Source organism: Cuculus canorus, chromosome Z (genome assembly GCF_017976375.1).
Source record: "Cuculus canorus isolate bCucCan1 chromosome Z, bCucCan1.pri, whole genome shotgun sequence".
Lineage (NCBI taxonomy): Eukaryota > Metazoa > Chordata > Aves > Cuculiformes > Cuculidae > Cuculus > Cuculus canorus.
This window is the reverse complement of record NC_071441.1, coordinates 55280624-55293446: the sequence shown is the minus strand read 5'-3', so window position 1 is coordinate 55293446 and position 12823 is coordinate 55280624. Positions and strand designations below refer to the sequence as shown.

The following is a 12823-nucleotide window of genomic DNA, read 5'->3' as shown; positions in this document are numbered from 1 at the left end:
CTGTTCTTACCCAGAACAGCTTCCTTACGGGCTTTCCCAGGAGAAAAAGTCGGATTTTAAAATGGAAACTGTTTCTGTAGAGCATATTTTACATTTTAACATTGCACAAAATCCAAAACCATTGACTAGAACACTGGAAGATTTTAATATAAGAAAAAGATACGGCTATGTGAAGACAAACGTATATTACTATAGGACTTATTTACAGTTATCCTGTTTTCTTGAAATGTAAGTAACCTAAATGACTTACAGAGTTACTTCTTAGCACTGAGTATTAGATAAATTGTAAGGGAAAATACAAAGGGCACATTTAACATAGCTGGGTCCATCTACTGCTACTGCCCACAGGCTATCCTTGAATGCACTGTGCCCGATGCTGAATTCATGTTGTAAGGCATGAATTAATGGAGCTTCTTACAGTGGTCTCTGACGCAGTATGTAACATGTGTCAGGATATGCTACAGCGTAATAGTTCAAATAGTTCACTTTTGAGAGCCCACTTTGGACTCTGTTATGCTCTTAAAGTGAATTACAATAAGCAAAGGGACAGTATGAAACTGTCATTCAAACCCAAGAAAGAGTATTCTGCTCCCACTTGCTGATGAGCTGGAGTGAAAATGAGTTTGTAAGAAAGTAAAAGAGTGCAGTACATGCCTGGTAAGACATGCAGACAGCTACAGTTACCTACTTCATAATTATTTCTTTATATCGTCTTGTTCTCAGCAGATCGTATACTGTATCAAAGTTCATGAATTTCCCAAGTAAAGGATTCCAATTCATATTATACCCTTCGAGAGGACACACAAGTTCAAAGGGAAATGTACTTCCCACATCGTGGAATTAAAAGAAGATGATCTATGTATGTTTAATGGTTCAACACAAGACGAAATGCTGCAATATGAAAATGTTATTATTTCAGCTCATAACCATCTTCCCTCTTTCTGGAAAGCCAGGAATTCTTTTTGTCATCCAGGAATGTGTCTTCCTATTTTCCCTATGTAACCATGCATTTAGGTGCATAAGTAGCCTTAAAATATCTATCCCAAATTTTAATTCCTCAACATTTTATGTTATAAAGTTAATTTTCTTTTCTTATAATTAAATCTCCCTTGGAGGATAATTAATGTAGCGCTTGCTATACTCACACTAAATTTCAAATACCTAAATATTTTTTCTATATCAATTTCATTTAAAAGAAGAAAAGCCTACCCTTCGGAAGGTTCCTAGGATTGCCTTGAATCCAATATATTATGTTCATGATACAGTAACACCCAATTTTAGATTTTATTTTATTTGTTTCAAGAGTTCACGGTATCTCTGGAAATTGGAAGAAATTAAGGCTATGGTGGATCAATTTTTTTTTTATGGTATTACCTACCTTAATAACGCTTCCACTTTTCAGACTGGCAATTAAGTCTTAACTTGAAATGAAAATTATCATCTCTCATTTATGTTTCCTATGAAAATAAGAGTAGGTATCCGCAATGTAATGATAACAAGCTTCCTGACTCTCTGTTCCATGATGATCTTCTGAAAACTCATTCGTGAAAGACAAAGGTGTAAAAGGAGTAAGGAAAGAAGATGATCTCTGCTTTAGGTTGTAAAATCACACTAGTGTCTTGATAGCTGGACCACCATGCTGTCTTGTGTAACCACTTAGGGACTGCAAAATGCTGTTACGAAAAATTGTACTAATTTGGCAGCAGTAAGGACAAGACACAGGAATAAACTGATAATCTCTGGCAGTGTTAGAGTAGAGGTAACTATAGGAGCCCCTTAAACTTTGTGAGTGTCTAAAGAGAGAAATCTAAATAATGCAAGGAGCATCTTTCTTTCAGGCTTGCTAAGCATACAAGCAACTCCAAGCAAGCAAAAGACTACTCATGTTGGGTCACTTGCTATGCTAAAATTCACAGCTTAAATCTAATCTACTCTACATACAGCAATTTTATGTGTCATTTTTTTCTGCACACCTAGAAGTGGTGGTCTACGGGTATACTACACTTCCATGACTATAACCATGCCTGGAATAAATCAGTATAGTATAACTCAACTCAGTCTATATCACTTTTCACTAAATGACAATCTGGTCTAAGCAAACCTTACACTCACATCTGTAATGTCCTATCTGTTCAGGGTGGAAATAAATGTAGTTACGGAAAGAAAACCAGCAACAGAGAGACAATCATCCTCATTTCTTCTTTCAAATGTCTTTTTTCATAAATAGGTCTAGAGCATGGTTTTATTTTGCTAAAATTTAAATACTTCTTTATTTTGCAGCAAAGAACCATACTTGTACCATTCTTTACAAAATAGTTAATCAGTAATGTAAAAAAACATAAATGTAAATAACGTCATTTTTTAAAAACTGCATACATGCATAGATATATCGGTGACTATACTGACAAAATATTCCCAATATTTGAACTTTGACCTGTGAAAGAAACTGAGTATTTGCACAGACTTATAAGGACAGCAAGACGCCTGTAAGAGAGTCATGCAGAAGAAGGCAACTGCTGTGGGTTCACTTTTTAAATTGCATTGTTAGTCATCAAACCATGTTACTTATCAAAGCATGTTCTCCCTTGTCTTATTTATCCCAAATATTACTTCTACAATTAAATAAAGATTTTTCTATACATTGTAAGATTTTATTTATGTGCTTACATGTTCATTCCAGGCATCCCCGGGCCACCTAAAGCATTCAGTGGGGGTCTCATAGCACCTCCATAGTTCTGCAATGATAACCAAGGGTCAGACTACCACAAAACAAAAAAACAAAACCAAAGAGGAGAGGGAAAGAAAGGACAGCAGGTTAATGATATCCCTACATAACTGCTGACTGGATAGGCCAATGTAATTATTCTTTCAGGAATTTCCACTGTTGACTTAAAAAAATGATAATATCATTAACCCCAAGGATAAAGAATTACAAACAATAAAAACAGACTAAAAATATTTAAAATGTCAATTTTTTCTGGAGGAACTGTTTACACATCTAGAGGTGAAGTCAACTATCAGCAAGGAAGAGGTTTTATAATGTATTCAACTTTTATACCAAGGGAGCTCATTCGAAACCAGAAACCTGGACTTAAATTCTAAGATTTACATGTCATGGAATTTAAATACAATTATTTTTCATTAGATTTTGTTAGGATATCAATAAATGCTTGTATAAAACTACACCACACAACATGACTTCTATATCATACAGTATAACCATTGTATTTCTCTTTTAATCAGTCAATTCTAACCAGTCTACTGTGACTGGTATGAAAATTATTTAATATGATAAAGAATGTCATAGCAATGCTAACAAATTAATTGCCCAACGCCTATAAAATTATATCTATTTTTATTCAGAAGAATACAAGCGGAACAGTCTATCTCACCTCACAATCATAATGCACTCCCTAATCTGTGTTAATCCTGCTACATTTGTTTGATACTGCAAAAGAACAGGTAACAGTAAATTCTCTAAAATGAACAGCAGTGCACTCTGGAAGGATGGGAACGAAAAGAAGCAATTTACTTTAAAAAAGTTTAGGTCACTGTTGTGGTCTACTTTTCAATAATAAAACTAATACAATCTATTTCATGTATAGTATACTACAAACCACATAAACTATATGATCCAGGCTTATGGGTGTTCTCTGTATTGATCTGACTCACACCACCATGTAATCATGAAGTCATGAATACATGGGAGGAATCCAACAGTATTATTTGAAGTGGAGGTCTGCTGCTATTTACATCTTGAATGGTATGGCATATCAGTTATGTAGAAATGATTAAGAACTGATCTATAACTAGGAAAGGAGGTTCCGCTGTTGCAAACAAAATCCCCAAACTTAATATTTTCTTCATTGTTAATGGTCCTTAAAGTGTCCCACAGATGGGTGGTTTGCAAGTCTACATCTAGAGGATGCAGAGAGATATCCTCTTCCAGACCCAACAGTGCCGTCTAAAGATAAGTTTATCCACAGCTGCTGCTCATCAAACACTACTCATTCTTGCCTTTTTACATGCAGCCAGCAGACTGACTGGTGTGCAGGATCAGGTAAAAGTCATCCAGATTAACTCAAACGACCTGTTCAAACTAAGTTATCCTAGATGATTTTGCCTGAGCAAACCCTGTCAGAACTGTAGAGCAATAACTCGTGAGGAGCCAAAGGAACTGAGCACAGTAACATCTCCATCAGGCACTACTAGATCTGGAGGAGAACAGTCTGTCTGTAACAAACAAAACAGTAGTTCTTTATCTGTTTTATCTAACTTTTCCATCTTGATGTGGAAGACTGAGCCATTTCCCCCACTTGGTCTATCTGGTATCTCCCACGTTTATTTTAATTCAGTAATCACTTGTATGGACTGAGGTAGAAGATCTCTATGAAATCCTGCAGGACTTGAATAACCCTAATCAAATGTACTTCTAACTCTAATTACTGATAATTCTAATCAGATGTACTCCTTCATCATAAAATAAGAGCTCTTTCATTAAGGCTACCAATATACACACTCCTTCAGCTGCAGCTATGCTCTCTGCAGAAATCAGTGCCCCAATTTGTTCCTCAAAGTCACCAGCACCGCTGCTTATCTGGTATTTGAGTTTCTCATAGAAGTGCTCCCTGAAGTCAGGTAGCCAAAACTAGACAGATTAACCAAGACTTGTTTCTTAAATAATTAAGACGACCAAATTCATTTTTACTAGAAAGCACTAAGCAGCATGTGAGAAGTTGTCCAGCAGACCTAAGAGACTCAGAGAAGTAACCAGTCACTGCATGGAGGTAGTAGTCCATTCAGCTGGCACAACTATGTCTTAAAAAAAGCCCAAATATCATTCTTTAAAGCTTTTCACAGATTCAAGCAGTTACAACCATATGCTGCTTTTTGCTTCATGTTACTTAGTTTGCAACAGTCTAGAATCATTAAATACAAAACTGAGTTAAATTTTCTGTAAGTTTTCAAGCATACGCATGCTATACTGGACCTAAGCACTTCTTTATCAGCACATTAGGCGATACACAAGCTAACTGCCTGTGCAGCAAGGTAGCAGGGTCTCCCACTAAATGAATCTTACGGCATTGTAGCAAGAGGACCTTAAAAGTAGGTGTGTAAGAGTTGTCCAATTTGGGTTTAGAACTGCATTCTGAGTAGATCCTAAATGTCAGGTAGAAAGACAGATGATGATCCATTTATAGAAAATATTGATTTGCAACTTAAATTTTGTGTAGATTAGCTACATTGTTCCCCATTTTAAGAGGATGTTCAGTATAAGAAAAAAGAACTTTACAAAAATACCAGAATTTAATAGACAACAAAAATTGAAAAATTACCTTTATAGAAACGAATAAGATGTGCCTGCTGTGTGACTAATGGTGCTGCATAAATTATCAGTTCAACCTCACACTGCAGCATTGCAAAGCTTCTCTTTCTACCTCCAAAAGGCAAGCAGTAAATACACTTCAATGCTACAGAAAAAATAACAAATGTGTTCAATAACGGTTTGTTGGTTGCACAGCAGGTATGGTGTAGAACTGCACAACTGGTTTCTATCAAGAGGGCCCAAAATTGTAATGACTGTTATGAACACATTTGAAAGGCAACGTTACTTAATAATTTCATATTCAGTTGCTATTTCAAGAAATAAAGAAGTTGCTGGAGAGATTATCTGAAATGGGGAAGCAAAAATGCAAAGTATGGGCACAACAGTCACACTGCAAAACAAAATACTAGCCACACTGGTATGAAAGACCACCACCTACACTTCCTCTCACTATGAGTGCTGACAAAATACAGAATGATCTTTTGCATTCTTATTTCAGGTACAGATCAAAACTAATTTCATTTCTATCTTTGTTTACTGTTGAAAAGTAATACTAACAACTAACAAATTCCCACTCCTGTTTTCACACTTTTGAAGATAGAGCCTATCAATGATCACAACCAAGTGTGCATCAAGGTGAAGGCTGATTCTCCAATTCAGGGCTGCTTCACTCCTAGAACACAGAGCTAGAGAGATGTTTATGGCTGACAAAGGAGAGAAATGGCAGCATGTACTTCTCATTTTACATTAAAATCTCTCTAGCACTCACCAAGAATTGAGATCAATAGTGTATGAAGAACTACAGAATTTGGAGGCTGGGAGTGTGGGGTGGTACAAAGAGTGTGCCTAAGTTAAAAGTCTTAATCCATTCCTCCTAAACAGCATCATCAATTAGGTTGGGAAGATGAGGAAAGACCTGCTCGACCCTTGATCTCCTTCAGAAATGTCATCATTTGATTACAATATACACTGGCTAGGGAAGAATCATAGCTTTCCGGAAATAAGCAGTTTAAGATTCCTCTTTCAATTTCAAATCTTAATTGAAATAACTGATACTTTCCTTTAAGATTTTGTACTACTACAAGTCAGAATTAACACCTGTACCGTACAAAACTTATTTCAAAACGGGATCAGAACAAGTCCTGCCCATCTTCAAGCTATGGAAAGCCACAGTAACATAGTTTATGTGCAGGCCTATCAGTAAAAACGGCTAACTATCTGCGGAAGTTACCTGTGGTCCTAACGGAACCATTCCTCTTGGAGGAGTCATTCTCTGCATTGGCCCGCCCATATTTGGATGCCCTGCAAATAAAATTATGTAACGTAAAAAGAATAGCATCTTCTAAACAACTTTGACATATCATTCCTTCTTAATTAATAGAAAGTTTAAAAAATTTTGGAAAAAAAACACAAAAAGAAAGATGCAAATTCGAGAAGACAGTACTTTTGAATTGTCCAAATAATTATTTCATTCACCTTGCTGCCGCGTTGGATCCATCCCGCTAGGCAATAATGGCTGACTTCCTGGGACACCTCCAAGTGCCTGCAGGCATAGAAACCATATGTTTAAAGCATATAAATGCTTTGAAATGTAGGCATAATGCAGACTTTTTGGGTTTGATTTCTGTATAATTCTTTTGAGGCAAGAGTTAACTTTACTAAATGCCCTAACTAAATGTCCTAAGTGCCCAAAAGTGTAAGTCCTATGACCCTGACTATGGATTTGCATGGACAAACTCCTGAACTTCCATAGAATTACGCATAAATAATCTCCACAATATAATTGTCTAATTTGCTTTTCTGCCCCCTTCCCCCCCCCCAATATTTCCCTCACTTTAGCTCACCTATTATTTAACCTCCCAATATTGCCTTGTTCTTGGGTACATAGCAACTTATCCAAATCTGTACCACTATTGGTATAGTTTTCCCTTCTAACCATTATTTTAACATTTTCTTTCAGGGGTCAGGATGCAGACTCTAATATATTCTCAGAGAGTTGTAGCTGAGCCAACAGCACAGCATTCACAGCTTAATTAGGGCTGTAAAGCAGTAGACATTTTATCTTCCAGTCTGCCTTACTCCTGAAGGGCATCAATGCCAAGATAAGCTTATTATTCATCTATGGGATATAAAAACATTCTCAAAACTTGCTCCTAAGCCTTGCTTTCAAGCACAAAGGTACGTTGTGTTGTTACTTCACCTCTGGTCCAAATCAAATGCATTGCTTTCATGTCTCCGCATTTTAATCTGCCCTTTGGGTTTACAGTAACTGAACTAGGTTTAAAGCCGATTTTCTAACCTGCACTTTATTCAACAAGAAAATATTTTTATGATTGGATCTTTGTAGCTGATCCACTAGGTGCAATTTAGCATTTCCAAACAACACATTTTCAGTAAAAATGTATCCAGAATGAGTAGATCTGTTATCATCAAAATAATCTACTCAGGCAACACAGTTATTGTGGAATGGATATGTTACTTTTGACCTGAAATACTAAAAAGTTATAGATACATACAAAAGGGAACCTATGTGCAAATACAAATAGGAATTTGTAGTTAGGAAATTCAAAATTACAATGCCCATTACTACTTCAAATGTACTACAGACAAAAAATACCACAAGATTAATGGAATAAACAAATAATCTGAGATGACATAATTTAAATCAGGGTTTTACACGTACTTCAGTGGCTTGAAGTCTGGATGATACAGAAGAACAACATATGAAGTGGATGGAGAAGTGCCAAATATCAGCAAAGCAGAAACTGGTCACTTCTGACAGAGACGGCAGGTGACATGCAAGGACACTGAGGCATTTCAGCTGTGAGCCCACACGACTGAAGACTCAGATCATGCAGTCACTACACTACAGATCATTACATGAGAGACTGCGGTTCCTTTCTAACGTGTCACACCACTTTTCAAGAAAAACTGCTGCAGCTGCACAGCATAATGCATTGCCAACAGCAAATACCCTTATAGAGTTTGACCTCATAGGACGTGATCAAGTACTGGTGGCAACTCAGGGGCACTCCTGTAACACAGCTGGTACTAACTCTCCTTGCAACAAAACTCAGGTGGAGCTCAGATGACCCTTACACAACACTGGACTGTGCTGTGCACGCATGCCTCATGTTACCCTACTTTGCCTAGGAGACACAATCCCTCCCAAAGAGCATTAAGGGATAGAATAATAGTTACAGTGGGGATTATAACTGATTTTTACTGACTTCTGTCAGATCAAAATTTCAGCTTTAAAGCTGCACTACAATAGTACATTACTTTCATACATTGTCCACCTATACAGCAATTTAAATAATGGCAGTGTTGTTAAAAACAGTAATTCATGAATGCAGCATAATGTAAATCAATTACCAGTCCTGGAATTCACTAAGATTATGTGATTATGTTACAGCTCTAAACTGAAAATATCACAACACGTAGACAAAATGCTTCTGAAACGAGAACTGCAGGCTGGCAGCATTTTCACAACATTCACCAGATCCAGCTTCTACCTGCCAGTATTTACAGTTTTCAGAAGCACAGAAAGGAAAACGAATGGGTGAAAACCAAACACAAAGGTGCAAAAATCGGGAAGATATTTTGTACTCAGTTCCAGTATCTGTGTAGCAAATATTTAACTAAACTGTTAATGACGTTGCATTTTCATGTTGTCACTTGATGATCACTTCAACAAGCTTAATCACATTTCCCATGTAATGAAGCAGCTATGGTAAGGGTAACTTAACTTGCTCCCAAACATGAACATGTTTGGTTTGGAGGAACATTTGAAGAATTCTTGTGAGCTGATATATCCAGCTCACTAAACTTTAAACTTCAGCTTTCTGGCAATATAGTGCCAGTGCTGAGACCAGTTTGTTGACATTGTGTTACACAGACACAAAAACCAGCCAGAACTATCATAGGAGCAGAAAAGTCTTCTCATCAAGCTGTGATGACAATAACAAATGCAGTTCTGGAAGTTCAAGTAGCACCAAAAAACCATTCCATCTGTCCCATCAACCCTTCCCAATATTGTAAACAACCCAGTTTTTCTTTCAAACCCCTACTGATATTTTTCTGTCTGCTTATCTCTAACTTTTCATCTGCTGACATCTGCTTTCTGCTCCTCTATCTGCACTGCAGAGAACTTAAAAATACAAATGTTATCTGCTTCCAGAACCATCTTTTCACAGATGGGCCAATAAAGGTCTCTGCTGACGAAGAGCAGCTCGTTAGTCATTCTTGTTACACCGGCACGCATATTGTTTGATGAGATGAGAGAAACTTGGGAATCTGATGCTTTTATAAATTCCTCGGAGTGTCTATAAGAGTCTTTGAGAACTTCATGAGTCTGTTTCTCACCAATAATATCCATGTTTACTGTGAAATAAATATACTTCATATATCCAGAAAAGAATAGGAGGGAGTGTTGCATTCTATGCAGAATTCGGTTAAAAAAATCTCAGAGCTCACTGCTTGGAGTGGCTAGGAAAGTTTAAGGAGTGTAACAGCTTTGGGATGTTCTGCCTTCATCTCAGTGCAAGCAGTGCTGGCTGGCTGAGGATAATGCAGCACCATACAAGGCAACTATATCTTCCCTTTGTAGACAGGCTTAATGCACAATAGATTTTGAGGTGTAGACACTAATTAAGCATGAGAAAGTGAGCTGGGAGTGGCATGGCCACACCTTATCAAAATAACTATTTAATGGTCAGACAAAACGTAGTGGAGAGAGACTGAGTGAACTGTGTAACTAATAAGCACAAGACATTGGCAGCTAACAGCATTCCCTGTTCCCAGCACTGCGCCTCCACCCTGGACCACAACAGTGCATCAGTGATAGATTCTTACCTGATTGGGTATTCTTAAAGGTGGCCTTGGACCTCCAGGGTACCGAGGGGACATGAAAGGCTATTAAAAAAAAAAAGAAATACCGTTAAATAATTCAACTTAGCTTGTAAATACTGCATTGAGTCATTGGGCATGGCTTGTGCCATGCTCACACCCCGGGTATCCAGCTTAAATACTGCCACTGAGCATTCAGTATATTATTTCACAATGTTTAGCAGAATTAATTAGATTTAGAGATTCTTAGTGAATGCATCTACCAAGATACATTATTTAAAAATTTATTACAGCTATTGTCAACGTAGGGTATCAACAACTTAATGCATTAACTGTGAAGAATAATGAACAATTTAGATCGTTTAATCACGTACTTTCCATTGGAGAAGGGGAAGATATAAAACCTGTAATATTAAAAAAAGTTTTGGGGACAGCCAAGAGGTAAGTAATGAGAAAACAATTTGCAACCCAATACAGAAACCCAATACAGAAACCCCAAAGCGTGACACTAATCTAGGAATCTAAAAAGCCAGGAGATTAGTGGCAAGTGAGAGATCTAAAGGCAAAAGGTACAAACATCTGACTAAACAGATGATCAAGAGGATCATTTTGGCAAGCAAATGTATCTATAACTCCAAAAGAAAATGAAGAGCTGAAAACTAGCTTTGACTGTGAATACAGGGACAGAAAAGACTGATTCTTTATATCATGAAAGATGAGCTAACTTCTGTTCATGACACTGTCACTGGAGATAAGAGAGAGAGATAAATGAAAGGAGTCTGCTGGGACTTCCCAGGGGCAATCTCAGATGACAAATGCTGCATGTTTAAACTTACTCTTTGGGGTCTCTTTGAAAAGAAACAAGTGTACCTACTGAGGCATCATCTAGTCAGCTGCTGCTAAGAACCAATGGCAAGTCACTATTAAGTGTATGATCAGCATCAGTGTTTGATAAATGAATGGCACATTTGAGATCCAACAGCAGCGCTGTGTTACACACCAAAATGCCAGTAATTATTAGTGTTAGCAATGCATATATTAATGGTGGCAACAATTAGCTAAAGAATTATAATTATGTTACGAATAATTAGTAAAGGAATTTTTCCTACGATACACCATAAAAAAAGATTAACAGAATCTTTCACATATCACAATCAGACGAAAAATGAAATAACGTAACCTATATAAATACATGTTCGAAATAGGTACTAGAAAGCAATTTAAAATACAGAGGGTTTACAAACTGCAGAAGAAAGTTAAATGACAACTGTGAAAAGATTACTTTAATAAAAAAGGCATTTGAAATTATGTGCTATAGAAGAGGGAGGCTTCTTCATGCCCTCTCTCTGATGGCAAGATTCTCCAATAAGAAAGAAAGAAAACGAAGAGTCACGCATGTGGTGAAGGGTGTAAACATGCAGGCCCTTGTAGAGTAGTAATAAGTGTAAGGAAATTAGAATTTCAGCATTTCCCTAAAGGTCAACTAATTGCATTGAATAGTGCGCAGCACACTCTAGTGAGTATCTTGGATTTGGCTTACCTCAGTCAGCAAATGAAAACTTTATTTACAATTGTACAGCTCACAAAAGAGAAATCGGCAGCGTCTCTCAAGTCAACAATATCTTAATGTAGCATCACACTACCAATATTAGTTGTAATAGTGTGTTATTGGTAGAACATCTACTCCTTACAAGCAGGACAGAAAGCTGTTTGTCCCCTCTCTTCCTACTTGGTTCACATTTCTATGCAGTTTACAAAAATACCTAAAAAGTTGGGTTTTTTATGGAACTGAAATTCTATTTTAGAAGTCAAAACACATACACCACTGCATTAAGGAGAGAAAGAGGCTTATTCATATAAAGTCACAATCTCACTTTTTAAAGTATGATTTGCATTAACTCTAACACATGACAATTAAAAGAGTCCATAGTTTTTGGATTGCTGCACCCCTGAGGTCAATAGCTGTTTCAGATTTTTGAGGAGGTCTGGATCTAGGGAAGTCTTCTTAATAAAAGCCTCCCAGAGTAAGCCTAGGATTCTTCTCTGAAATTATAACTAATGAGATATGGTTTATTGAGGCATTATTTCCTAAGGAGGCATCAAAACATTTAAACTTGTGAGCCAGCGCATCTATTCTTTACTGACGTATTAGTTCATTGCATAGAATAACTACAGGAGCTTCTTTAATTACAACCCTCTCTCACAAGGAGGTTTACATACTACAAACATTTATATATCTGCGTATTCCCCTTAAACGTATTTGTGGAAGTGTATAAACATTCTCCCCTTTTTTAAGCAACTGGAACTAAATGGAACTCTTAACAAATGTTTTATATGTCTCTTGATAATCCATGGATAAAAATACGGCACAACTCTATAGGCAGAAAAAAATAACAACAGGAAAGAACAATTACTGTTTTGATTATTATAAGCAGCAGTAAAAGTCCATACAGCATTGCAGAAAATAGTGAGATAGTGATATTCATGGACAATTCTAAAAAATTTCCACTGTTTTAGGCCAGCATGTAGTACTTACATTTAGCACAAAAGTTCTACCACTGAAAGAAAAACTTAAATATTCGGATTTTTGTGCCACTTAATAAATTTCTCCCTCTCCATCAACAACATCATGTTTGCCCACAAAAAGTT

General features: G+C 36.8%; 1 protein-coding gene across 3 annotated transcripts in view; it reads right to left on the bottom strand.

Annotated features, from left to right (window-relative positions):
* Window positions 1–12823, bottom strand: part of SSBP2 (single stranded DNA binding protein 2) — a 193310-nt gene that overhangs the window by 39695 nt on the left and 140792 nt on the right. For all 3 annotated transcript variants that reach the window (XM_054053443.1, XM_054053441.1, XM_054053442.1), the window contains 4 exons: window positions 10181–10240; window positions 6803–6869; window positions 6558–6628; window positions 2668–2735 (listed from right to left, as the gene is read on the bottom strand). In XM_054053443.1, coding sequence (XP_053909418.1) covers window positions 2668–2735; window positions 6558–6628; window positions 6803–6869; window positions 10181–10240 — 266 coding nt within the window. The remainder of the gene's footprint in view (window positions 1–2667; window positions 2736–6557; window positions 6629–6802; window positions 6870–10180; window positions 10241–12823) is intronic.